This window comes from Ovis aries, chromosome 14, assembly GCF_016772045.2.
Source record: "Ovis aries strain OAR_USU_Benz2616 breed Rambouillet chromosome 14, ARS-UI_Ramb_v3.0, whole genome shotgun sequence".
NCBI lineage: Eukaryota > Metazoa > Chordata > Mammalia > Artiodactyla > Bovidae > Ovis > Ovis aries.
Window position 1 is genome coordinate 66,038,041 of NC_056067.1, and position 26,870 is coordinate 66,064,910.

At 44.6% G+C, this 26,870-nt stretch overlaps 1 protein-coding gene across 1 annotated transcript; it reads left to right on the plus strand.

Annotated features, from left to right (window-relative positions):
* The first annotated feature begins 2,968 nt into the window (after positions 1–2,968).
* LOC101118635 (zinc finger protein 701-like) lies at positions 2,969–24,924 on the plus strand. The gene is made up of 5 exons (XM_042231347.1): positions 2,969–3,267; positions 5,373–5,499; positions 22,105–22,269; positions 22,689–23,779; positions 24,090–24,924. The coding sequence occupies exons 1-4, from the start codon at positions 3,190–3,192 to the stop codon at positions 22,715–22,717; spliced, it is 399 nt and encodes a 132-aa protein (XP_042087281.1). The 5' UTR covers positions 2,969–3,189; the 3' UTR covers positions 22,718–23,779; positions 24,090–24,924.
* Positions 24,925–26,870: the final 1,946 nt, after the last annotated feature.

A 26,870-nucleotide genomic window follows, 5' to 3' on the forward strand; every position in this document is an offset into this window, starting at 1 on the left:
TTAATTTCAAAGGTTTTGGCTTTTTTTCAGTTTTTCCATCACATTTCTTAGTGTCATGTTTTTCAAATTTTTGTTTGTATTTCAGTAACACTGCATTTAAATTTTAAAATAGAATAAAGCTTCTTAAAAATTAATATTGATTTTTAATTTTATTGCATATATGCATGCCCATAATTTCTTGTTAATTATAATATTTTAAATGATTTGAAAAGGATTCTTAGTTACATATGGGTCAACTTTGAGTATGAAGATGTACATCTTCATTTTCTCAAAATATATATATATTCTTAATATTATAGCATTGAAAATGCCAGATGCATCACCACTCCTATAAATCTTTTGAATATGTCTATAAATTCTCTTTTATTGTGACAGCTGCATTAACATTTCACACTAACAAATACCAATAACTTAAAATTCAATGTTTCTACTTTTTATAAAATTTATTTTTCATAATCATTATCTTTAAATCATAAGCAACATACTCCAGTTTTATATTTACATTATGCATCTTAGTTCTCTTTTATTTCAAAGATTTGTCTTACATTCTTGTGTTGTCTTTGTCGTATATGTGTGTGTGCAAAGTCACTTCAGTCATGTCCGACTCTTTGTGACCCTATGGACAATAGCTCACCAGGCTCTTCTGTCCATGGGATTTCCCAGGAAAGGATACTGGAGTGGCTTCCCATTTCCTTCTCCAGGGGATCTTCCTCGCTCAGGGATCAAACCTGCGTCTCTTAACATCTCCTGCACTGGCAGGCAGATTCCTTACCACTGGTGCCACCTGGGAAGCCCCATTTGTCATATATATATGATGGTGTAACTGGGTCCTCTGGGGTAATTCTCCATGTTTTCTAATGTAATTGCATTTCTTCTATAGCTTTAACATGTTCTCCATTGCTTCCAATAAATGTATAATTACAGCCCGGGCCATTGATCTCTGGGCACAGTGCTCCAAAGGCAGGGCTGAGTCTTTTCCTTTTGGTTGCACCAAGCAGCATGTGGGATCTTAGTTTCCTGACTAGGGATTGACTCTGCACCCCCTGAATTGGAAGTGTGGAGTCTCAACCACTGGACTGCCAGGGAAATCCCATGGGCTGAAACTTTTGACTGCAACATCAACAGATGCCCTGAAGTCTGAGTGTCAGTGCTTTTCTAAGTTAATGACTGATGCAGTAAAAATTTGTGTTCTAAGGCAAGTCAAGGATAATTTAAATATGAAAATTTTTCTCTGTCCTTTGGCCTCCCCTTCCCCTCTACAGCATATCATATATCTGCATTATGCACCCCCCAAAACTCCCCATTAGCAGAAATAGCTGCTTAACCCATAAAGAGCAACATTTTCCTAGCACCAACAAGACAACGCCTTAAAAGATAATGTATCTGGGCTTCCCTGGTGGCTCACTGGTAAGGAATCCTCCTGCTCATGCAGGAGACAAGGGTTCCATCTGTGATCCAGGAAGATCCCACATGCCTCAGAGCAACTAAGCCCATAAGCACAACTGTTGAGTGCTTTAGGGCCCAGGAGCCACACTACTGAATAAACGTGCCACATAACTACTGAAGCCCCTGTGCCCTAGAGCCCATGCTCTGCATCAGGAGAAGCTACCGCAATGAGAAGCCTGCACACCGCAACTAGAGAGCAGCCCCTGATGGCCATGGCTAGAGAAAAGCCCAAGGAGCAAGGAAGACCCAGCATTGGCAAAATTTTAAATAAATTATTGTTTTAAAAAAGATAACATGCCTATGCCTCCTTGATGGTGTAAGCGATCATGATAACATACCACTTGGTACTTACAGATCTGGATTTTGCCAATTATCTATGGCATTTAAAGTAGACTTTTGTCGCAAAAACCTAACATAATCATGCTTTGATCTTTAACAAGCGTAACAGTTCTTAGAGTTTTCTGAGAGCATGTTCCTGGGTTATAATCCTATTTGGCCTGAGTAAAATGTTCCATTTCTTTCTTTGATTGTTTCATTTTATGAAACCTTAGTTCCCCCACCATGGGTCGAACCTGCGGTCCCTCCGTTGCAAGCGCAGACTCTTATCCCCTGGACTGCCAGGGAAGTGCAGACCCATTAATTTTACTAGGATGCAGTGGGTTCAATTGTTACTAGGATTTCTTCCAGCCAATATCTTTTTTCCCCCACGGAACTTTCCTCTTGTGCCACTGTCCGCTGCAGTTAGTTGGGTTGAAGTAATTGATTGGTAGGGCTTCCCTGGTAAGTCAGTGGTAAAGAACCTGCCTGCTGGGTCAGGAAGATTCCCTGAAGTAGAAAATGGCTACCCATTCCAGTCTTCTCACCTAGAAAAATCCCATGGACAGAGCAGCCTGGCGGGCTACAGTCCATGGGGCAGCAAAGAGTCAAGTACGACTGGGTACTCTTTTTGCATGAAAGTCAAAGAGTTAGTCGCTCAGCCGTGCCCATCTCTTTGCAACCCCATGGACTGGGGGTTGCCCACCAGGTTCCTCTGTCCAGGAGATTTCCCAGGCAAGAATGCTAGACTCCGTCGATGGAATTCTCCAGGCAAGAATACTGGAGTGGGTAGCCATTCCTTTCTCCAGGGGATCTTTCCGATCCAGAGATCGAACCCAGGTCTCCTGCATTGCAGGCAGATTCTTTACCGTCTTAGCCACCAGGGAAGCCCTTCTGCATATTCGTCAGAGGGAAATGCTTGAGGCCTTCTCTTTCTTTAGCCTTAGCTAGTTGGCGCACAGTTTCCCCAGCCTCCTCGCGGAGGAGCTCATCATTTTCGCGTGGAAAAGGGAACTACATGACTCAGAATTCCTTGCGTCAAAGGCAGTGTCCCTGAGCTCGGGGAAATGCAGTTTCCGTTTGGGCACAAAGGGCCGGGCCGGGCCCTCGGGACTCCGCCTCCGGGCGGCCATGGTAACTGCCCCGAGCTTGTGCCGGGTCCAGAACGCCGGCGTGGGCCGGAGATGACGCGGTTGAGGAGGGCCGAGAGGAGGCGCTGTCTCCGCTGCCCGAGGCGGCCCGCGCCAGGCCTGGGGGCAGAGCGCGGCTCGGGCACCCCCGCCTCCCCGCACCCGGCCCCCCTGCGCCGGCAAGTCCCGCGGCGGTGGCAGCGCTGAGGCGCCTGCCGCAAGGGCGCGCTCGCCCTCCTGCTGCAGGAAGGCGGACCCCTCCAGGGCGCGAAGCTGGGCTCCTGTCCGACACTCGGAAATGAATTGTCCGAGGAGACACGTGCTGACAAAGCAAGAGATTTTGCCGGGAAAGGGCACCCGGGTGGAGAGCAGGAGGGTAAGGGGACCCAGGAGAACTGCTCTGCCGCGTGGCTCGCAGTCTCGGGTTCTATGGCGATGGGATTCGTTTCCGGGTGGCCTTTGGCCAATCATTCTAATTCGGAGTCTTTCCTGGTGGCGCACGCATGGCTCAGCCAAGAGGGACGCTAGCGAGAGGGATTCTGGGAAGGGGACGGACACGCAGTGTCTCCTTTAGCCCTTTCCCGAACTCTTCCGGTTGGTGGCGGCTTATTGGTTCCATATTCCTTATCAGGGTCTCCTGCCATAAAACAGCTCATGCGCATGGTTACTAAGGTGCCTGGCCAGGGTGGGCGGCTTCGATCAGTGTGCTTCCCCTGACATGTACGGCTGAGTCCCTTCCCTGTTCACCCGAAACAGGCTGAGCCCCCACCACCCTCAGCCCACCAGACACTAAAGCCCTGAGCGCCAGACGCCTGTTTCCGCTCCCACATCCAGGTCCCCGGTCCCGGACAGTGAGGCAGTCGTGAGTGGGGCCTTGCGTCTGACAGTTTGGTGGCACTTGGGAGAGGGTGACAGGCAGAGACGTGGAACTTAGCTGGACGGATCCGGGCATCCCGGGGTCCGTCTGATGTCTGCAGGGAATAAGCAACACGAGGCAGCTGTTCAGCCTGGACTAGCAGAGTGCAAGGTGTTCGTTACGGTGAACTCTAGAAGCCACGCGGAGTTTTAAGAAAGAAAGGGCAGAGCCCACGTCGGAAGTTAAAACGTTTTCAAAAGCTATCCAAAGGAAAGAGACGCAGAGACGTCATATTGATGACTCCGGGGTGCTCTGGCCTGTTTCATTCAGCCCGGAGAGTAAGATCAGGGGGAACTCTGGTCATTTGTGAGCATCACTAGGCCTGAGTTACACCACCAATGGGCTAGGCTTTGAATGAAGGTTAGGTGGAGAGAAGACGGTTGCGACAGGTAAGGGGACAGCAGGTCAGCCTCAAAATAGCGTGGGGCCATGGATGTTGGAAATGAACAGGAGATTGTGTGTGGTTGAGTCTCAGGTAAGAAATGGAGCCTGTCAGGGAGGTCTTTAATAGAAGATTTTGGCACTGCCACCGCTACCAGGAGCTATGGGCAGTCTAGGGAATTACTGGATTCTGTATGAATTTGCCAAACATAACTGAATGTTGTCTGCTAAATTGTGGCATAAGTCCTAAAATTAAGTCCCAGTATTATATGCTGCTTGGACATGTGTTAAAACTGGCAGGACCTCAAATGACCTGAGCACCAGTTCTTCACCTTGCTCTGCTCCAGTGGATGGGGTCTCCTTAACTAAACTACCCTTTTCATAAAGGGGATGAGGTATAGTTCCTGCTTATCCCTCTGTAGTGGGTTTCAGTGCCCTGTCAGCCAGCCCTTTGGGGTTATTTAGAAAAGAAAATTACATCCTCCTTTGGAGAGCAGGGGCACCTTACCTTCTTGGTACTATAAAGCTTACGTCCCACAGCTCTTGGTTGTCCACTGTTTTCCAGAGTGTGACACCATGTAGCCCCGTGTGGTGTGTGGTGTCCTCCTATTCTAGCTGTGAATATATAGGATTAAGAAGATGCTACTGATAACATCTGCCCAGTGGTAGTTGTCCTATGTTTGGTCATCACTATAATTCTAGGCAGGAAACCCATCCTCACCAGCGGAGGGAAAAGGATGCGAGCAACATAGTTCAACATAAGGGGAGGCCAAGGAGAGGCTTATAGAGCGGGATGGGGAGGTGGTGCTGGCTGAGGACACATGACTGCGGTGTCTGTAGAGTGATGTGTACATGGAGGGGGTGTGTGTCTGATGGTCCCAGGTCCCTGGTATTGTGACTTACATGACCTTGACCATATCAGGGTTGTTGCCTGGCAGGAGTGTTGGATTCCTCTATGTCAGGCCCACAGTTTAAGTGTCTGTTTATGCACCTGTCTCTTGTCGCTGATGGCTGGACCCCATAATCAGTGGGCCTGTAGGGAGACAGTGGCACCAGGGCCTAGTTTCTCCTCTGACTGGTGAGGTTGGGAGGAGGATGGTCATAGAGTAGATGTATGGGGGAATGGATTGTAGGTCCTCTTGAGAGGGGCTAGTTTGTGATTTCATCTGTTCCAATTATGACAGGGTAGTGTGACTTTTGAAGATGTGGCTGTGAACTTTTCCTGGGAGGAATGGGGTCTCCTTGACGAGTCTCACAAACGCCTGTACCATGATGTGATGCTGGAGAACTATGCACTTATATCCTCACTGGGTAAGACTGCCACCCTCCCCAGACTGACCTGGGCTAGGCTCTGTATCTCGACTCACCCTCCTTTCCTCAAGGGGTGCTCTGTTCAAACACGTGCACCTTGGGCACTGTTTGTTTCCTCAGCTTTCTGGTTAGCTGTTTTGATAGGTAGGGCTGGGTTGTTTGCACTGCCCTTGTCTCGCCTTGTAGCCCCAATTATTGTTATTATTTCCAAAAAGAGGGAACTAATATTACTGTTTTCCTTTACAGGGTCATTGTAAGAATTAAATGAGATACTGATATAGTTTCAATACTAATAATTGAATAAGCATAGGGATTTCTGGACTCACCCCTCATACGGATATATTTGAAGTCAGCAGTCTTGCAGTGAGGCTAGTGGATCGCATCTTCCTTCCCTGTTCCCTGACCAGGTGGTGTATCCAGGCCCATAGCACTCCTGTGTCCCTGGTTTTGTTCCCTTTCATTGTCTCACATTTCCTCATGCCTCTGTCGCCAAGAGTTGAAGGCGCTGTCATGGCCATAACCGGGATCGTGGGCTGTTTTTCAAGGATATCCTTTATGGTTCTGTCTGTAGCGTTTAGAGCTCTTCTGTTCCTTTTCTCTTATTGAGTTATAATTGACAGTACTGTATGCATTTAAAGGATACAGGGATTTCCCTGATGGTCCTGTTATTAGGATTAGTTCTTTCATTGCTGTGGCCTGGGTTCAATTCCTGGTTGGGGAACTGAGATCCCACAAACCTTGAGGTGGTGAACTCTGGGAGAGGATGACTGGAATAGATGTGAAGATGTGAAATGTGGGTTCTCAGAGAATGCTTATGGTTTCATCTATCTCATTCATGACAGGTGTTGTGACCTTTGAGACAGCCAAAAAATAAAAAAAAGAATGTATACAATCTGATGATTTATGTATATACACACATATTCTGAAATGAGGACGATAATAAAGTTAATTAACATATCCATTTCCTGATATATTTATCTTTTTCATATGTGTGAGAACACTTGGATCTACTCTCAGCACATTTGAAGTGGACAATACAGCATTATTAACTATAGTCTCCATGCTATATTAGATCCCCAGAGCTTATTCACCTTATAACCAACCACCATTTTCTGTAGACCTGAGCCCCCATTCTTTGTTTCTGTGGTTTCATCTCTCTTTTTCAAGAGTCCATATATAAGTGATACCGTACAGTATTTGGGCTTCCCTGGTGGCTCAGATGGTAAAGAATCTGTCTGCAACGCAGGAGCCCTGGGTTGGAAAGATCCCCTGGAGAAGGAAATGGCTACCCACTCCAATACTCTTGCCTGGAGAATCCCATGGACAGAGGAGTCTGGTGGGCTGTGGTCCACGGGCTCACAAAGAGTCAGACGTGACTGAGCGACTTTCATTCATTCGGTCATACAGTATTTGTTTTTCTCTGGCTTATTTTACTTTGTGTTAAGCCCTCCAGGTCCATCAATGCATGCTTTGCTTTGTTATGGCTGAGTGGCAACTCCATTGTGTATAAATACCAGACTATCCATTTATCGGTATACAGATGCAGGCAAGGCCTGCCTCACAGACAGTGCAGGTTTGGTTCCAGACCACCACAATAAGAAGGGAGGATGACCCTGAAGCAAGAGACAGAGTTTTGTTCCCAGGGAATGTGTTACGTTCACGCTGTGCAGTAGCCTAAGTGTGCAATAGCATTATATATAAAATGACAGCGAATAGGCTTTCTTTAAAAAGAAGTCTTCATTGCTAGAAAAATGTTAACTGGCATCTGAGCTGTATCTTTTTGCTCATGGAGGGTCTTCCCTTAATTGTGACTGATCAAGGTGCTGATTAATCAGGTTGCTGAAGGCTGGGGTGGCTATGGCAATTTTTTCAAATAAGACGATGGAATGTCTCGCATGGATGGACTCTTCCTTTCATGAATGATTTCTCTGTAGTATGGAATGCTGTTTGATAGCATTTTACACACAGTAGAAATTGTTTCAAGGTTGGAATCAATCTTTTCAAACCCTATGGCTGCTTTATCAACTAAGTGTATGTAATATTCTAAATCCTTTATTATCATTCCAACATTCTTCACAGCATTTTCACCAGTGTCCTTCATCTCAAGAAGCCATTTTCTTTTCTCATCTGTTAAAGTTTGTTCTGAGATTGCCGCAGTTCAGTCCTCTTCCAGCTCCATTCTAATTCTAGTTCTCTTGCGTTTTCCATCACATCTACAGTTCCTTCCTTCACTGAAGTCTTGAACCTTCAAAGTCACCCATGAGAGTGGTCTTCAATCAGCTTTTCTCCAGATCCTGTTACTGTTGATAGTTTGATCTTTTCCCATGATTCATAAATATTCTTAATGGCATCTAGAGTGAGGAATCCTTTCCAGAAGGTTTTCCATTTACTTGACCTGGATATATTCGAGGAATCAGGCCTTCCCAAGTGCTCAGTGGTAAAGAATCCAAGTGCCAACGTAGGAGACATGGGTTTGATCCCTGGATTGGGAAGATCCCCGGAAAAGGAAATGGCAACCCACTCTAGTATTCTTGCCTGGGAAATCCCATGGAAAGAGGAGCCTGGTAGGCTACCGTCCACGAGCGTCACGAAAGAGTCAGATGTGACTTCGCGACTAAACAACAACAATTAGAGGAGTTATTATCTATGGTGTCTATAGCCTTATGAAATGTATTTCTCAGGGCTGGCAGTCTAGTCTACTTGATCCATGGGCTACAGAATGGATGTTGTCGTGCTAGGCATGAAAACAACATTACTGTACATCTCCATCAGAGCTCTTGGGCGACTGGGTCCATTTTCAGTGAACAGTAACATTTTGAAAACAATCTTTTGTTCAGAGCAGTAGGTCTCAACAGTAGTCTTAAATTATGCAGTAAACCATGTTATAAATATATGTGCTGTCATCCAGGCTTTGTTGTCCCGTATATAGAATATATGAAGAGTCAACCTAACATAATGCTTAAGGGCCCAAGATTTCCAGCATGATAAAGGAGCATTGGCTTCAACGTCTAGTCACCAGCTGCATTAGCCCCTAACGAGAGAGTTTAGCGTGTCCTTTGAAGCCAGGCATTGACTTCTCTCTCACTGTGAAAGTCCTAGATGACATCTTCCAGCATAAGACTATTTCATCTACTATAACAATCTGTTGTTTAGTGTAGCTATGTGCATTAATTAGCTTACCTAGATCCTTTGGATAACTTTGGTACAGCTTCTACATCAGCATTTGCTGCTTCACCTTGCGCTTCTGTGTTATGGAGACAGTTTCTTTCCTTGAAGCTCATGAACTAACCTGTGCTAGCATCGAACTTTTTTTTTTTTTTTTTTTGCAGCTTCTCACTTCTCTGGAGAGGGTTGTGGCATCTGGTCCCATCACTTCATGGGAAATAGATGGGGAAACAGAGGAAATAATGTCAGACTTTATTTTTGGGGGCTCCAAAATCACTGCAGATGGTGACTGCAGCCATGAAATTAAAAGACGCTTACTCCTTGGAAGAAAAGTTATGACCAACCTAGATAGCATATTCAAAAGCAGAGACATTACTTTGCCAACTAAGGTCCGTCTAGTCAAGGCTATGGTTTTTCCAGTAGTTATGTATGGGTGTGAGAGTTGGACAGTGAAGAAGGCTGAGCACCAAAGAATTGATGGTTTTGAACTGTGGTGTTGGAGAAGACTCTTGAGAGTCCCTTGGACTGCAAGGAGATCCAACCAGTCCATTCTGAAGGAGATCAGCCCTGGGATTTCTTTGGAAGGAATGATGCTAAAGCTGAAACTCCAGTACTTTGGCCACCTCATGGGAAGAGTTGACTCATTGGAAAAGACTCTGATGCTGGGAGGGATTGGGGGCAGGAGGAGAAGGGGACGACAGAGGATGAGATGGCTGGATGGCATCACCGACTCTATGGACGTGAGTCTGAGTGAACTTGGGGAGTAGGTGATGGACAAGGAGGCCTGGCGTGCTGCGATTCATGGGGTCGCAAAGAGTCTGACACGACTGAGTGACTGAACTGAACTGAACTGAACGGAGGGCTTGACTCCCTTAGGCTTTGGCTTAGGGAACGTTATGCCTGGCTTCATCTTGTATTGTTGTTCAGTCACTAAGTTGTGTCTGACTCTTTGCGACCCAGTGGACTGTAGCACACCAGGCTCCTCTGTCCTCCATACTCTCCGGGAGTTTGCTCAAACTCCTGTCCATTGAGTTTGTGATACCACCCATCTATCTCCTCCTCTGTTGTCTCCTCTTCCTCCTGCCTTCAGCCTTTCCCAGCATCAGCATCTTTTCCAATGAGTCAGCTCTTTGAATCAGGTGACCAGAGTATTGGAGCTTCGACATTTGTCCCCCCAATGAATATTCAGGGTTGATTTCCTCTAGGATTGACCAGTTTCCATTCCTTGCAGTCCATCTGACTCTCAAGAGTCTTCTGCAGCATCACAGTTCCAAAGCATCAATTCTTTGGCACGCAGCCTTTTTGTGGTCCAACTCTCATATCCGTCCATGACTGCTGCAAAGAATGTAGCTTTGAAGATACAGACCTTTCGGGAAAAGTGATATTTCTGCTTTTTAATTAATATGCTATCTAGGTTTGTTATAACTTTCCATTCAGGGAATAAGCTCACTCAGACTCACATCCATCGAGTCAGTGATGCCATCCAGCCATCTCATCCTCTGTCGTCGCCTTCTCTTCCTACCCTCAATCCCTCCCAGCATCAGAGTCTTTTCCAATGAGTCAGCTCTTCGCATCAGGTGGCCAATGTACTGGAGTTCCAGCTTCAGCATCATTCCCTCCAAAGAAATCCCAGGGCTGATCTTCAGAATGGACTGGTTGGATCTTCTTGCAGTCCAAGGGACTCTCAAGAGTCTTCTCCAACACCACAGTTCAAAAGCATCAATTCTTTGGCATTCAGCTTTCTTCACAGTCCAACTCTCACATCCATACATGACCACAGGAAAAACCACAGCCTAGACGGACCTTTGTTGGCAAAGTAATGTCTCTACTTTTCAACATGCTATCCAGGTTGGTTATAGCTTTTCTTCCAAGGAGTGTGTTTTAATTTCATGGCTGCAGTCACAATCTGCAGTGATTTTGGAGCCCAAGAAAATAAAATCTGTCACCACTTCCACTTTTTCCCCTTTGATTTGCCATGAAGTGATGGGACCAAATGCCATGATCTTAGTTTTTTGAATGTTGAGTTTTAAGCCAACTTTTCACTTTCCACCATTCGAGTTGGGGCTCCCTGTTCTGTTCCATTGATCTATGTGTCTTTTTTTTTTTTTATGCCAGTACCATAATGTGTCAATTACTGTAGCTTTGTACTACTTTGAAATCAGGAAATATGATGCCTCTCTTTTTGTCCTTTGTCAAGATTGCTTTTGCTATTTGGAATTTTTTGTGGTTCCCTATGAATTTTAGGATTGCTTGTTTCTGCAGAAATGTCTTTGGGATTTTGATACAGACTGTTTTCTATCTGTAAATTGCTCTTGGTAAAATTAACAATATTAATTCTTGGAATCCTAGAACACTGGATATCTTTTCATTTATTTATGTCTTCTCTACTTTCTTTCATCATTGTCATATAATTTTCGGAATATAAATTTCTCAACTCCTAGGTTAAATTTATTCCTAAGGTTGTTTCCTTAATTTTCTTTTCAGGCAGTTTTTATATTAGTGTATATAAATGCAACTGTAACTGATTTGTATATTGGGGTTTTTTTTGTCCTGCAAGTTTACTGAATTCATTTAGTATGGTAGAATTTTGGGGTTTCTACATATAAGACTGTGCTACCTACAAACACTTTTGCTTCTTCTATTCATGTTGGTAAAGTGCTGGACTCAGTATGCCAGCAAATTTGGAAAGCTCAGCAATGGCCCCAGGGCTGGCAAAAGTCACTTTTTAGTCCTATCCTAAAGAAGGACAATGCCAGAGAATGTTCAGACTATTGTACAACTGTGCTTATTTCACACGCTGGCAAGGTAATGGTCAAAATGCCTCAAGCTAGGCTTCAACAGTATGTGAACTGAGAACTTACAGATGTACAAGTTGGATTTAGAAAAGGCAGAGGAACTGGAGCTCAACTTGCCAACATTCATCGGATCATAGAGAAAGCAAGGGAATTCCAGAAAAACATCTACTTCTGATTCATTGACTATGCTCAAGCCTTTGACTATGTGAATCACAACAAAGCCTGGGAAATTCTTAAAGAGATGGGAGTACCAGACCACCTTACCTGTCTGCTGGGAAACCTGTATTCAAGTCAAAAAGCAACAATTAGAACCAGACCTGCAACAATAGACTGGTTCAAAATTGGGAAAGGAGTATGATGAGGCTGTATACTGTCACTCTCTTTATTTAACATATGTGCAGAGTATCTAATGCAAAATTGCAGGCTGGATGAATCACTGGCTGGAATCAGGATTGCCAGCAGAAATACCAGCAACATCAGATATGCAGATAATATCACCCTAAGGGCAGAAAGCGAAGAGGAACGTCTTGATGAAGGTGAAAGAGGACAATGAAAAAGCTGGCTTAAAACCCAGCAATCGGAAAGCTAAGGTCATGGCATCTGGTCCTATCTATCACTTCATGGCAAATAGACGGGAAAACAATGGAAACAGTGACAGACTTTGTTTTCTTGGGCTCCCGAATCACTGCAAATGGTGACTGCAGCCATGAAATGAAAAGACAGTTGCTTCTTGGAAGAAGAGCTTTATGACAAACCTAGACAGCATATTAAAAAGTAGAGACCTCACTTTGCTGACAAAGGTCCGTACAGTCTAAGCTATGGTTGTTCCAGTAGTCGTGTATAGATGTGAGAGTTGGACCATAGAGAAGGCTGAGCACCGAAGAATTTATGCTTTCAAACTGTGGTGCTGGAGAAGACTCTTGAGAGTCAGTTGGACTCCAAGGAAATCCAACTAGTTAGTCCTAAAGGAAATCAACCCTGAGTGTTCATTGGAACGACTGATGCTGAAGCTGAAGCTCTAGTACTTAGGCTCGCTGGTGCAAAGAACCAACCCACTGGAAAAGACCCTGATGCTGGGGAAGAGTGAGGGCAAGAGGAGAACGGGGCAACAGAAGATGAGCTGGTTGGACCAACTTTTTGGACATGAGTTTGGGCCAATTTGGGGAGATAGTGAAGGATGGGGAAGCCTGATGTGTTGAAGTCCCAGGGGTGGCCCAGAGTCGGACGTGACTTAGCACCTGAACAATGACATCAATTCTGGTTTGAATGCCGTTTCTTTCTTTTTCTTCCCTACTTACTCTGGCTGGGGCTTCCTGTACTGTGTTGAATAAAAACAGAAGTGATGGGCATCCTCATCTTGTTCCTGATGTTAGAGGAAAACTTTTTAGCTTTTGAGTGTTGACTATAATGTCGTTGTTGTTGTTGTTTAGTCATTGATGTGTGTCTGACTCTTTTGTGTCCCCATGGACTGTAGCCCGCCAGACTCTTCTGTCCATGAGATTTCCCAGGTAAGAATACTGGAGTAGGTTGCCATTTCCTTCTCCAGGGAATCTTCCTGACTCAGGGATCAAAACTGTATCCTGCTTGGCAGGGAGATTCTTTACCCCGGGGCCACCTGGGAAGCCCTGAGTGTGAAGTTAGCTGTAGGCATATCAGATGTGTTGAGGTACATTCCTTCTATATCTAGCTTGTTTTATCTTGAAAATATATTGAACTTTATCAAATGCTTTTTCATCGTGTATAGATATGATTGTGGTTTTTATCTTCCATTCTGACAATGTGTTTGTCACATTTTTTAATGTTGCACATGATGTTTAACCATCTTAGCATTCCCGGGATAAATCCTTGATTGTGATGTATGATCCTTTTTATGTGCTGTTGGGTTTGATTTGCAAGTAATTTGTTGAAGAGTTTTGTATCTATGTTTATCAGGGGTCAGTCAGTTCAGTTCAGTCACTCAGTCTTGTCCGACTCTTTGCAACCCCATGAATCACAGCACGCCAGGCCTCCCCGTCCATCACCAACTCCCAGAGTTCACTGAGACTCACGTCCATCGAGTCCGTGATGCCATCCAGCCATCTCATCCTCGGTCGTCCCCTTCTCCTCCTGCACCCAATCCCTCCCAGCATCAGAGTCTTTTCCAATGTGTCAGCTATTCTCATGAGGTGGCCAAAGTACTGGAGCTTCAGCTTTAGCATCATTCCTTCCAAAGACATGCCAGGGCTGATCTCCTTCAGAATGGACTGGTTGGATCTCCTTGCACTCCAAGGGACTCTCAAGAGTCTTCTCCAACACCACAGTTCAAAAGCATCAATTCTTCGGCGCTCAGCCTTCTTCACAGTCCAACTCTCCCATCCACAAATGACCACTGGGAAAACCATAGCCTTGACTAGACGGACATTAGTCAGCAAAGTAATGTCTATGCTTTTGAATATGCTATCTAGGTTGGTCATACCTTTTCTTCCAAGGAGTAAGCGTCTTTTAATTTCATGGCTACAGTCACCATCTGCAGTGATTTTGGAGCCCCCCAAAATAAAGTCTGACACTGTTTCCACTGTTTCCCATCTATTTCCCATGAAGTGATGGACCGGATGCCATGATCTTCGTTCTCTGAATTGTCCTATAATTTTCTTCTCTTGTGTTATGCTTAAATAGATTTGATATCAGAGTAATGCTGTTCTTATAAAATGAACTTGGAAGTGTTCCTGCTTCAAGTTTTTGGAAGACTTTGAGAAGGATTAATGTTAATCTTTTAAATATTAAGTGGATTTCCCAGTGATTCTGTCTAGTCCTGAACTTTTCTTTGTTGGGAGATTTTTTTATTAGTGATTACTTCTCCTTGCCAGTTACAGATCTGTTCAGATTTTCTATTTATTCATGATTTAGTTTTGGTTGGTTTTATGTTTATAGGGATGTTATTCATTTCTTGAGGTTATCTAATTTGTTGGTGAACAATTGTTCATTGTAATTTCCTCTGATTGATTGTGTTCCTGCAGTATGAGTTGTGATGTCTCCTCTTTTATTTCTGACTTTGAGTCTTCACTCTTCATAATCTAACTAAAGGCCTGTCGATCTAACTAAAGACCTTATGTCTTCTAAGAAACTGACTCTTGCGAATTCCCTGGTGGTCCAGTGGTTAGGACTCTGTACTTTCATTCCAAGAGGCCCAGGTTTGATCCTTGGTCAGGGAACTAAGATTCTTCAGGCCGCATGGTGTGTGGGGAAAAAAAAAAAAAAAAACCCTCTTAGTTTCATTGTTGTTGTCTATCATTTTCCTAGTCTCTATTTCCTTTTTTTGCTCTGATCTTTGTTATTTGCTTATTTCTGATAATTTTAATCTTAGCTCTTTTTCTCATATCTTGAGGTATAAGCATACGTTGTTCATTTGAGATCATTCTTTTATTCTTAACATAGGCATGTATTGCTCCAAACTATCCTCTTACAATTGCTTTTGCTGCATCCCACAAATTTTGGTGTGTTATGTTTTCATTTTCATTTGCCTAAAAAAATTTTTTTTAATTTCTTATTTAACCCGTAGGTCATTCACGAGTGTGTCATTTAAATTCCAATATTTGTGATTTTTCCAGGTTTCCTCCTGTTAATGATTTCTAGTTTCATACCATTGTAGTTTGAAAAGATACTTGATATGATTTTCATCTTTGTGAATTTTTTAGTATTTGATTTTTGACCCAAGATGTGATGTCTCCTAGAGAATGATACATGCACTCAAGAAGAATGTGTATTCTGCTATAATTGGATAGTGTCTTTTGTACATGTCTATTAGGTCTGTTTGGTCTTAGGTGCAGTTCAAGTCCAATGTTTTCTTATCCAGAGTGGGATCTTGAACCCTTAATATTATTGCAGCTATCTATTTCTGCCTTCAGATTTGTTAATATTGGCTTTATATGCTTAGGTGCTCCAATATTGGGTACATATGTATTTGTAATTTTTATCCTCTTGATGAATTGAGTGCTTTATCATTACATAATGACCTCCTTTGTCTCTTGTGACAATTATTTACTTAAAGAGTATCTCATCTGACATTGTATGATTACCCTGCCTGTTGTTTTTTTTTTAATCCCTGCTTTTGAAAAAGATTTTTCTGTTCATTTTTGATGTGGTGGGTCTTTCTTGCTGTGTGGTCTTTTTCTCTAGTTGTGGTCAGTGGGGGCTGTTCTCATTGCAGCGCAAAGGCTTCTCATTGTAGAGTATGAGCTCTAGGTGCATGGGCTTCAGTGGCTGTGGCACATGGGTTCACCAGCTGCAGCACCTGGACTCTAGAGCACAGCTGTGGCACACATGGGCTTAGTTCCTCTGCAGCATGTGGGGTCTTCCCAGACCAGGGATCAAACCTGTGTCTCCTGTATTGGCAGGTGGATTCTTTACTAGTGAGCCACCAGGGAAGCCCCATACTGGGTCTTAATTGTGGCGCATGGGGTCTTCATTGCTACATGCAAGATCTTTTTTCGTTTCATTTGCACATTTGTGCAGAGAGTTGCCCCTTCTGATAACGTGAATGTGTACCTCATCAGCATTTCTTTCCATTCAGGCTTCTGGAGTGGAGAGGAGAAAGTTGAGACTTCCTTTGCACAGAGTGTTTCTGTGGCAGTGTCACAGGCCAGGACTTCCAAGGAAGCTTCATCTTCTCAGAAGACTCACCCCTGTGAAGTGTGTGGTCCAGTCTTGAGAGGCATTTTCCATTTGGCTGAGCAGCAGGGAACACAACACAGCAAGAAATTACTGAAGTGCAAGGCATGTGCAAAAGGATTTTCTTTCAGTACAGACCTTCAGCAGCACCAGGAGCAGCACAAGCAAGAAAAACCACCCATAATCAACGTGGACAGGCCTTCATTTGTGGAAAGCTCCAATTTCCATGTGTCAGGAGAGCCTTTAACCAGCAAGGAGGTTGGGGATGACTTCCGAAGCACCTCAGAACATCTGAAGCAACAGGCCAGTCACACTGGGGAGAAGCCAAATACAGTCACCCACTGCATGGAAACTTTACAAAGCAAGAAAAGTCATTGTACCAGGGGAGAATGCAAGAAAGCCTTCGGCCCCAAACACACACTTGTTCAGGACCACAGTGCCTGCCCTGAAAGACAGTGTTTTGTGTGCAGTAAATGTGGGAAAAAATTCAAGTATAAACCCTCATTTATTGTGCACCAGAAAGCCCACACTGGTGACAGGCTTTATGAGTGTGGTGACTGTGGAAAATCTTTCAGAGGAAGCTCAGCCCCCATTCAGCATCGAAGAATTCATACTGGGGCAAGGCAGTACAAGTGCAGCAAATGTGGGAAATCCTTTAGCCAAGAATGTGTCCTCATTTATCCTCAGAGGAGTAGCAATGGAGAAAATTGCCATGTGTGCTATCATTGTGCACAGTCTTCTGGCCAGAGCTCCATCTTTATTCAACAACGGACAGTTCACACTGGAGAAATCAGTTATAAATGCACTGAGTGCAGGAAGTCCTTTAAACGGAAATCTGATGTAATTGAACACTGGAGGGTTCATACAGGAGAAAGGCCTTACGAGTGCAATGAATGTGGGAAATCTTTTACTTCTAGCTCTGCCCTCCATTATCATCAGAGAGTTCACACTGGAGAAAAGACTCATAAATGTGGGGAATGTGGGAAGTCTTTTACCTCTAGCTCTGGCCTGCGTTATCATCAGAGAATTCACACCGGAGAAAGGCCATATGAGTGTATTGATTGTGGGAAGTCTTTTACCCAAATAAATCACCTGATTATGCATCGAAGAATTCACACAGGAGAAAGGCCTTATGAGTGCAGTGAGTGTGGGAAATCCTTTACCCAAAGAATTCATCTCAACGTACACCAGAGAGTTCACACAGGAGAGAAGCCTTATGAGTGCAGTGAATGTGGGAAATCATTTCGCCAAAATGTTTTCCTCCTTCAACATCAGAGAGTTCACACTGGAGAAAGGCCTTACACGTGCAATCAGTGTGAGAAGTCCTTTAGATACATATCCAACCTCACTGCTCATCAGAGAGTGCATACTGGAGAAAAGCCTTATAAATGCAGTGAATGTGGGAAATTGTTTAACCAAAGCTCTAACCTCATCACACATCGGAGAATTCACACTAGGAAAAGGCCTTACAATTTGGGGAATCTGCTGAGTTCTTTACCTACAACTCCAGTCTCTTAAAACACTGGATTAAGGCCTTATGAATGCAATGAAAGTGATAAGACCATTAACCCAAAGTCTTCACTCTTTGGAACCACAGATTTCAGAAGGAAAAAACATGTTACATGTGTAGGATTGTAGAGTTTCCTTTTTCAGTGGATCTACACTCGACATCCCTTCTGGTGGTACCATCTGAATTGAGCACCATACATCCAAACATCTGCAAACATCCCAGGTATGTGGGAGCTATATTATACTTTTTAACCTGGCCTCTTGCCAGACTTCTGTTGCTGACAGTTTCTGTGGCCAAAGCCGTTTCACTTCTCCCACCTGGCAGGTATTCACAGTGTACAGCGTTCAGCCACTCCAGGGTGTTCAGGGAAGGAAGCTTGATTTTTCCCATTCATGGGAGGGATTGTGAGAAGCCTGAGAAGCACTCATTTCCTTCTGTTGCTTTGATGAGTTAAGTCACTGACATGACCCATTTGGGGCCCAGAGGACTCTGCTTGTTGACCAAGGCTTCCAAGGAAAGACTGCAGAGCTTTCTGGTTCTAATCTGTGGCCTGAATGTGTATTTTCTGGGTTCAGAGGTCAATCTAAGGAAGGAGTAGTCTTTGTGACAACCTTCAGTGCTTCTGAAAATAGCATCAAGTTGTCTTGTTCACGGGGTATATTGCCTTGTGCGTGCGCACTGGTGGGGAGCATACTCTCAGGCCCTGCAGTGGAGCCATGTGCTCTCACACGCAGAATTCTGTAGGTAGTATCACTGGTTGTAAGATTACAGTGGGGATGGTAATTGTTACGGAAAGCACTAAATTAATAGTGGGAGCAGGACACTATTACAGACTGGTTGGATGTGCCCTTTAAAAGAGCGTCCACATTATTCCAGTCACTGTGGCTGTGAAGGATGAAATGCACAGAAATTCTCAGGCCTCCTAAATTGTGCATCTCGTACTAGCAGAGAGCACTACAGGAGAAAATAATCTGAAAGTTTTGTGGTTTCTGTAATCTCTCTGAGCTATCCTCCTCAAGGCCATTTCTGTGCAGATAGAAAAATGAGGATAGAGAGAAAGGATATCCTTCAGTGAATAACAGACATTGTGACAATATTCCTGTTGAGTCACTTTGGGAACAGTCTTTGTTGCTTATATTTTTGACCACTGAGGCCAACTGCCCCTCCCAAAGCATGAGGCAGAAAGTGGTGTAGTCAATATCGGGGATTTTATTTAAACAGTAAGAAATCCAGATTTGTATTTTAAATATATTTTTAAGTTTTAACAACCTAAAAATACTTGCAGTTAAAATATACACTTTGATAAGTTTTAACATTTATATAAATCCATGAAACGATCATCACATCCATTAAAAAGCCAATCTACTTTCGTTTTTAACTTGTTTCCTTTTTTGATGTCACTCTGACCTCTAGTCAACCATTGATTTGTTTTTCTTTAGATATGTTTTAATTGTCTAAAATTGTGTATGGTTAAAATCATGAAGTGTTTATGCTTTTCCTCTCAGGTACCCTTATGTGAAATATTTATCAGTGAGTAGTTTGTTTTTTTATATTGATGAGAAATATATTCTGTGGATATACTGCTATTTGTCCATTCATCTGTTTATCTTTATTTGAGTCCCCAGTTTTTGACTGTTGCAAGTAAAACTGCTGCAGATATTTGAATACAGTAAAAGTTCTTCACATAGTTATGTTTCACCTTTCCTGTATTGTCCTGTACTTTGGGCCGCAATGCCTGAGTTACAGGCTTAGTGAATGTACGACTTTTTAAAGAACATTATCCTATGTTGAGATAGGAGAGGTTACACAAGAAAAAGATGAAAGCCCAGCAGTCTTCCTGAGCTCAGTGATGAGAGGCGTTAAGGAACTATATCTGTACAGACCCCGAGTCCACAAAGGGGAGAACACGATTTGCTATGCATTTTATCACGCAGGCTACTCCTGATATCTGTAGAAAATTACAAAAGCTTGAGGTGGGCCCCGAACCCTATCTTCAGCCTTGGTAGCGAAGGCCCTCAAGGTCTGTAACTACCAAGACTTGATGGAGGAGGCCAATAAGGACAAGAGACTAATAAGGAAAATGCAGCTCTTGGTTATTTTGATTCAGCCACCACCTCGAGGGGACTTGAAGGACTGAGAAAGCTGGGCAGACCCCCAAGATGCTGCTTGGGCCTTAACCAATGTGCTTTTGTCAGAAAGGGGGACACCGGAAGGGGGGATGTCTTGAGCGCCCTCCTGGGGGACACCCAAGGGGCGACCCCGACCAACCCCAGTTCTTTGTGAATAAGTTGGATGGGAGAGCCCACACACTGACTGATGGGTCCTGAGTGCCTGCCTGGATATAGATCCCGCTTGATCCATTTTCATTATCCCAGCAGAGCCTTGGGTCACCCCTGATGTAGCAGGTAAAACTGAATTCCTTGTAGACACTGGAGCTGCCTGCTCTGCTCTGACTTGGCCAGCTGGCCCTCTCTCCGTCTGTGGACTGTACTGTGACCGGAGTTGGTGGACAGCCAAATAGAGGGTGATTTAATCTCTCCGTGGCTTCCCAGGTGGCGCAGTGGTAAAGAATCTGCCTGCAATGCAGGAGCCTTGGGTTCAATTCCTGGGTCAGGAAGATCCCCTGGAGAAGGAAAAGGCAGCCCATTCCAATATTCTTGCCTGGAGAATTCCACAGTCAGAGGAACCTGGTGGGCTTCAGTCCATGGGGTCTCAAAGAGTCAGCAATGACTGAGCCCATCAGCACACGCTGTAATCTAAAATGATTGTTTCCTTTTGTAGTCTTACAGAAGAGTTTGGAACTTCCAGTTTTTCCATGTCCTTGCCAATATGTTTAGTCTTTTTAAACTTTTGACTTTTAAAATAAATGTGTAGCATTATCTCACTGTTGTTTTAATTGCATTCCTCAGATGTTTTATGATGTGGAGCATTTTTTCATTTTTTAAATTTCCCACTAGTGTATGTCCTCTTGGTAACTTTCATCCATTTTTATAGAAGTAATTTTGACTGTTTCTCTTTTTATTAAAAAGATAATGAAACAGCAAAGACTTAATTTGAAGGGATATGATTCCTAGCCATAAGAAATAATTATTTTTGAATTCTGAAATACTATTTTCTAATTTTTTTTTCTGCTGTATATAGTGCAGTGGCCCCATACAGCATATTTTAAGTTTAATCTGCATTACTAACATATTCTCCATAATTAAGCCAAGAATTACATTGTTTGCAGTTTCCCCAAAGTAAATATTCCCACTGCTGTCAATTTAAAACTTTGCCGAAGAATTGATGCTTTTGAACTGTGGTGTTGGAGAAGACTCTTGAGAGTCCCTTGGACTGCAAGGAGATCCAACCAGTCCATTCTGAAGGAGATGAGCCCTTGCATTTCTTTGGAAGGAATGATGCTAAAGCTGAAGCTCCAGTACTTTGGCCACCTCGTGCGAAGAGTTGACTCATTGGAAAAGACTCTGATGCTGGGAGGGATTGGGGGCAGGAAGTGAAGGGGATGACAGAGGATGAGATGGCTCGATGGCATCACTGACTCGATGGACATGAATCTGAGTGAACTCGGGGGGTTGGTGATGGACAGGGAGGCCTGGCGTGCTGTGATTCATGGGGTCGCAAAGAGTTGGACACGACTGAGCGACTGAACTGAGCTGAACTGAATGTGATATCACTGACATGGAGTTTGAGAGTTGACAGCATGCCAGTATATTATGTTTCCTCTGTAGTGATATTTTCTGGGCTTCCTAGGTGTCACAGTAGTAAAGAATCCCCCCCTGCCAGCTCAGGAGACACAAGAGACATGGGTTTGATCCCTGGGTTGGGAAGATCCCCTGGAGGAGGAAATGGCAACCTACTCCAGTGTTCTTGCCTGGAAAATTCCATGGACAGAGGAGCTCTGATTCCTTATCCTAAAACCACTGAAGTAGGTCTACTCACAAGGTAAGAAATAGGCCCAGAAAACAAACCAAAAAAACAGTCGAGAATTTGACAGCACCACTTGTCACCAGTGGTTCTTCCTAAATTTATTCAGCCATTGGGGTTACTATTGTGAAAGGAAAATCAAAGTGGAGTCTATACTGAGCAGGGCTTTCTAAAATGGAGTGCAGAGGCTATTAAGGAAGTGTGATTTATGCACCTCTCAGCATGGATGGAATCTGATCTTTTGACTACTTATTGTCCTAATGAAGCCACCTAGAACATCTGCCAGGAACTCAGGATGCTTATCAAACCCTTACCCTGAAGTAACTCATGACCGCCTTTTGGATCCTAACCCTAAAAAACTCCTGATTGCTTAAGGACAAATATTTCCTAAATTGCATCAGACTCAGTCACAGTTCGTCACAAGGCAACTTGAAGGAACTCATGGCCTTCTGTATTTGTAAGCCCCTGAGTCTCTTCTCCCGGAACACTCTTGGAATTACCTGATTCTCTGTCTCCTGAACTGCAGTTCTTAAAACTCCAAATAAGCTCTTTTCTTACTTGCAGCCTCCTGTGTTGTTTTGTGGTTGGCATTATTCGGTGTCAGAAGCAGGATACCGGATGCAGACCTGCACAGGCCCTCACTGACTCTGACACTGCCTTGGATTCAAGTCAGGTGCCTCGAAGAGCCCGCTGAGCTTTTCATCTCCTTGGAGATCCCAGATCATGGTGGTGAGTCTTCCTGTACTTAAGCCACCCACCTTGGGAGAAGTTCTAGTTTCAACAAAGGGTGTCCTTTGTTTCTGACTTCTGTCCTCTAGGATTTTGTTTCTGGTTTTGTTTGAGTGGCCTCCACTATTTTTTAAAATACTTTATTGAAGTATAGTTGCTTACAATGTCATGTTAATTTCTTTTGCAAAGTGACTCCGTAATGCATGCATTCTTTTTCCCTTTCCTTTCCATTACGGTTTGTCTGAGGATATGGAGTATAGTTCCCGGTGCTACACAGTAGTACCTTGTTTATATATCCTATATATAGCGGACGGCCTCTGCGAATCCCACATTCCCAGTCCTTCCCTCTCCTACCCCTCCTCCGCCCTGGCAATCTCAGGTCTATTCTGTATAACTGTGAGTCTGTTGTTCTTCTATAGTGGCCTCATTCCACCGACAGGAAAAGTGAGGCTCCAGAGCTATAGCAGGCAGCCCTGCTGCTGAGGCGAGGCAGAGCAGAGACCTGAACCCCTAGGCAGAAGAGTCTCAGCTGGGCAGCTGTCTGTCTGCTGAAGACGCAGGTACAGCCTCCAGGTGGGACCCACAGCAGGGATCCCAGCTACTTTTGGAAGAGCTCCGTGACTGGCCGGAGCCCCTCGGCTCTTGGAACTCTCTGCTGTCCCTGCAGCCTCTTTGTGGGCCCCGCCACTCTCTGCAGGCTCTCGACTCACAGCCGCCCCCTTGGGGGCCTCCTTCTAGGCCCGGCCCTGTCTGTCCTCTAAAAGCCCCCAAGGCAGCCCCATCATTAGCCCCCTTTTGCACTGGGAAAAAGTCATGAGTGGGACTAGAGGGGCATCTCTTGCTGTGAGCCCGGCGGAGGTGGGGGTGCAGACGTCAATCCCAGGCTCACCCACCGTGCCCCCCCTCCCCTCTGACCTGGTTCCGTCCCAAGAAACCTCTCCTCCTTGTTCCCTCAGGCTCCTCTCAGGGTCCCTCTCAGCCTCCCCGGGGGCCCTGTAGACTCCAGACGCCGCGGGTCCCTGGGGCGGTGTGCTCAGGTCGTCTAAACAAGGCCCCACGGACTGGGAGTTTTAAGCACCAGATTACTTCCTCCCTGACCTTCCTTCTGGAGGGTCCAAGTGTGAGATCGAGGGTTTGGCAGGGGTTTCTTTGGAGGCTTGCAAATGGCTGTCCTCCTGCTCTGTGCTTACGTGGTCTCCCTCCCACAGGGTCTGCACCCCGCAGGCCCAAAGCCTCTTCCCCAGGTGTCACCCCAAGCACGTGACTGGCCCTCGCTGCCGCACGTGAGTCACCCCGAGGCTGCCGGCCTTCCTCCTCACGTCGCCTCAGGGTGTCTCCTCCAATCAGCGCCCGCTACTCAGCTGTCACCCAGGGGTCACTGTCGCTGATGTGGACCCTGGAAGAGATGCTCAGGACCAAGAACGCCCACTGTGACCTTCACCAGTCCCTGTCCCCATGGCGTTCCTCCCGCCCCCTCCAGCTGGTGAATTTAGCTCTCACCAGCCTCTAGGTAAGAGCAAACCAGTGACTGCCAATGAGCATTCCTTCAGAACATTCCTAGTCCCTCCTAGGGAGCCAAACTTGACCACCGTCCCGGAATGGATTAGGTGAGGTCTGGCCCATCGTGTACATCTTGCGCCTTTCCCATGCAATAGGATGGCAGTGCCCCGCACTGTCGCGCTGTCCCTAGGTACGTGGAGGCAGGTCATATCTAGTACGGGAAATGTTTGTATCCAAGCTGTGTCATAGGTGTGGTACCAAAACACAATCACACTGCTCATGTTTCCAGATGGTCACATACAAATTATTTTATTCCACAGATACACACTTAAAAAGACAAGAGATTGAACTTCCTGGTGGCTCAGTGGTAAAGAATCTACCTGCCAATGCAGGAGACCCTGGTTTTACCCTACTCCAAGAATCTCACACGCTGAGGAGCAGCGGAACCCATGTGCCGCACCTGCTGAACCCACGCGCCCTAGAGCCCGGGCCTCGCAAAGAGAAGTAGACTGCGGTGAAGAATAGCCCCGGTTTGGTGCAACTTGAGAAAAGTCCTTGCAGCAACGAAGACCCAGCCCAGCCAAAACTAAATAAATAAAAAACAAGAGATTTATGTCTTGTTGAAAATGGGGAATGAGATTTCCTTCCTCTCAGAGCATTTACCTTAGAAAACGTGTAGGAACTGTCTCATCTTTTTAAAATGCATGTCTTTGAAGACTTCTAAGAAGGCCTTTTTTCAGCTGGTCTCCCCCGCCCCACCCCTGCCCCCAGAGTTTTAGGACTCAGATGTCTTTCTCAAGAACCTGGGACCCGTCTCCTCACGCTGCAGACAGGGAAATAGCTCACCAGTCAGTTCTGGTGGGAGGATAGGAGTCTCACCTTAGCGGATGCTGTGCTCCAACTTTAAAAACCACCTTCAGTTACAGAGATGAGAAGTCTGTGTCTCCTCTAGATAAAACCAATGAACTACACAGTCACCCCATTACCAGGTAAAATTAGGGCTCTGTGTGACAAACGGTATTGTCAGCTCCTCTTTCTTGAGGACTAGGGGAGTTAGATTTTTTTTTCTGTCTTTACAATTTCCTAGTGGATTGCCTGGATGGACTGTAATCCTTTAATACTTATTTTAACAATAAAATTGATTTTGTCTCTTTATTACCCTGTGGAAAAGATTTCTCAATTGGGAGAAATTTTTGTTTTCATTTCCCTAACAGTCATCATCACACACCTCTCCACAGGGATTAAACCTCATCACCCATCTCATCAGCAACTAGTGTACAGGATATACGGGGGAAGGGTGGTCAGTTCAACAGTATCAGAGACACATCCGAATATGCCGAATTCAGATGACCTAATGGCAACAAACTGTACGAAATGAGAATTTTACAAGGTAAGTGCACCCCATGTGTGAAGAGATCTGTGAGAGACAGCTAATGAACACTTTTGGAATATATTTTGGATTCTGATTGCAACTAATCTGAGTTAAGAAACATTTTTGAAACAGTTCAGCATTGATAAAATATTTTTTTGATAAATATTTTTATGATTATTGAGTTATAAAAATGCCTTTTAAAAAAGTCAGTTCTGTAGAGATGATGCATTAAGTGATGCTGTATGTGGAGTTAATACTTGGCCCCCCTCAGCTGCAGCAGATAACATCCCAAGACCTCCAGTGGATGCCTGAAACCAAGCCCTACATGTACTGTGTTTTCCCTTATACATATGTACCTGTGATAAAGAGTAATTGTAGCAATAGCTGTAATAAAAGTTAGTGAGGGGCTTCCCTGGTGGTCCAGTGGCTGGAACCCCTAGATCCCAATGCAGGGGCCCTGGGTTTGATCTCTGGTCAGGAAACTAGATCCCACCTGCCGCAACTAAGACCCAGCACAGCCAAATAAATATGTACTTGTTAAGTGAATGTGGTCTCTCAAAATCTATACTACTGTAGTCACCTCTTTTGTGATGCTGTGAGATGATAGAATGCCTGTGTGGATTACTAGACAAATGTATATTCATGTGGGAGACATGAAGAGGGTGGTGAAAGATGGCTTATGCAGAAAGGCTTGCAATTTAAAACTCATGAATTGTTTCATTTCTGGAATTTCCCATTTAATATTTTCAGACCTCTGTTGACCTTGGGTCTCTGAGACCCCTAAAAAGCAAGTTTGTGAATAGGTAAGAAACTGGTAAGCTAGACCGCTGGTGCAGATGGGATAGATAAAATAAGAATGGCCATGAAGGCCTCCCTGGAGGCTCAGCAGTGAAGAATGCTGCTGTCAATGCAGGAGACACAGGTTCGAGTCCTGATCCAGAAGGATCCCACATGCCACAGAGTGAATAAGCCCATTAAAAAAAGCAAAGAATGGCCACGAAGTGATGGGTGATTGGTTCATCAGGCTTCATAATAGTCTCTCTTTTTGTATATATTTGAACATAGCCATAACAAAATATACAATATGTCATTGTATCATTAATGTTCAAAACCCCCAAACCAATTTTCCTCCTTTTTTAAAAAACATTTATCCTATCCATATGCTGGGTAGGATAAATTTTAAAAAGCAGGAGGACAATTGGTTTGGGGGTTTTGAACATGCATCAGTGCACCAAAAATTACTTATTAATAAGTGTGTGTAACTTCAGTCAATTATACCTATACATTCAACTTTTAAAATCAAACATGAAGACTTCCAACGCCTTAATCATATTAAATTCTGTTACTGCGTTCTTGAGGTTACTTGCAGCTACACTGTCTCTAAGGTGGAAATAGACTATATTGTTCGGGCTTATTTCATGGACTTTGCAGGCGGCGCAGTGGTAAAGAATCCATCTGCCAGTGCCGGGTTTGATCCCTGGGTCGAGAAGTTCCCCTGGAGTAGGAAACGGCAACCTGCCCCAGTATTCTTGCCTGGAAAATCCAACGGACCGAGGAACCACAGAGTCGGACACAACTGAGTGACTAGGCACACAGCTTTATTTTATATTTAATAGTCTGCTTCTTCATCTGCCACCGCTGCAGTCTCTCCCCCACGTTTCTCACCCCTCCTCCCTCTCCCCACTGGTAACCACTAGTTTGTTCTCTGTATCTATGAATCTGCTTCTTC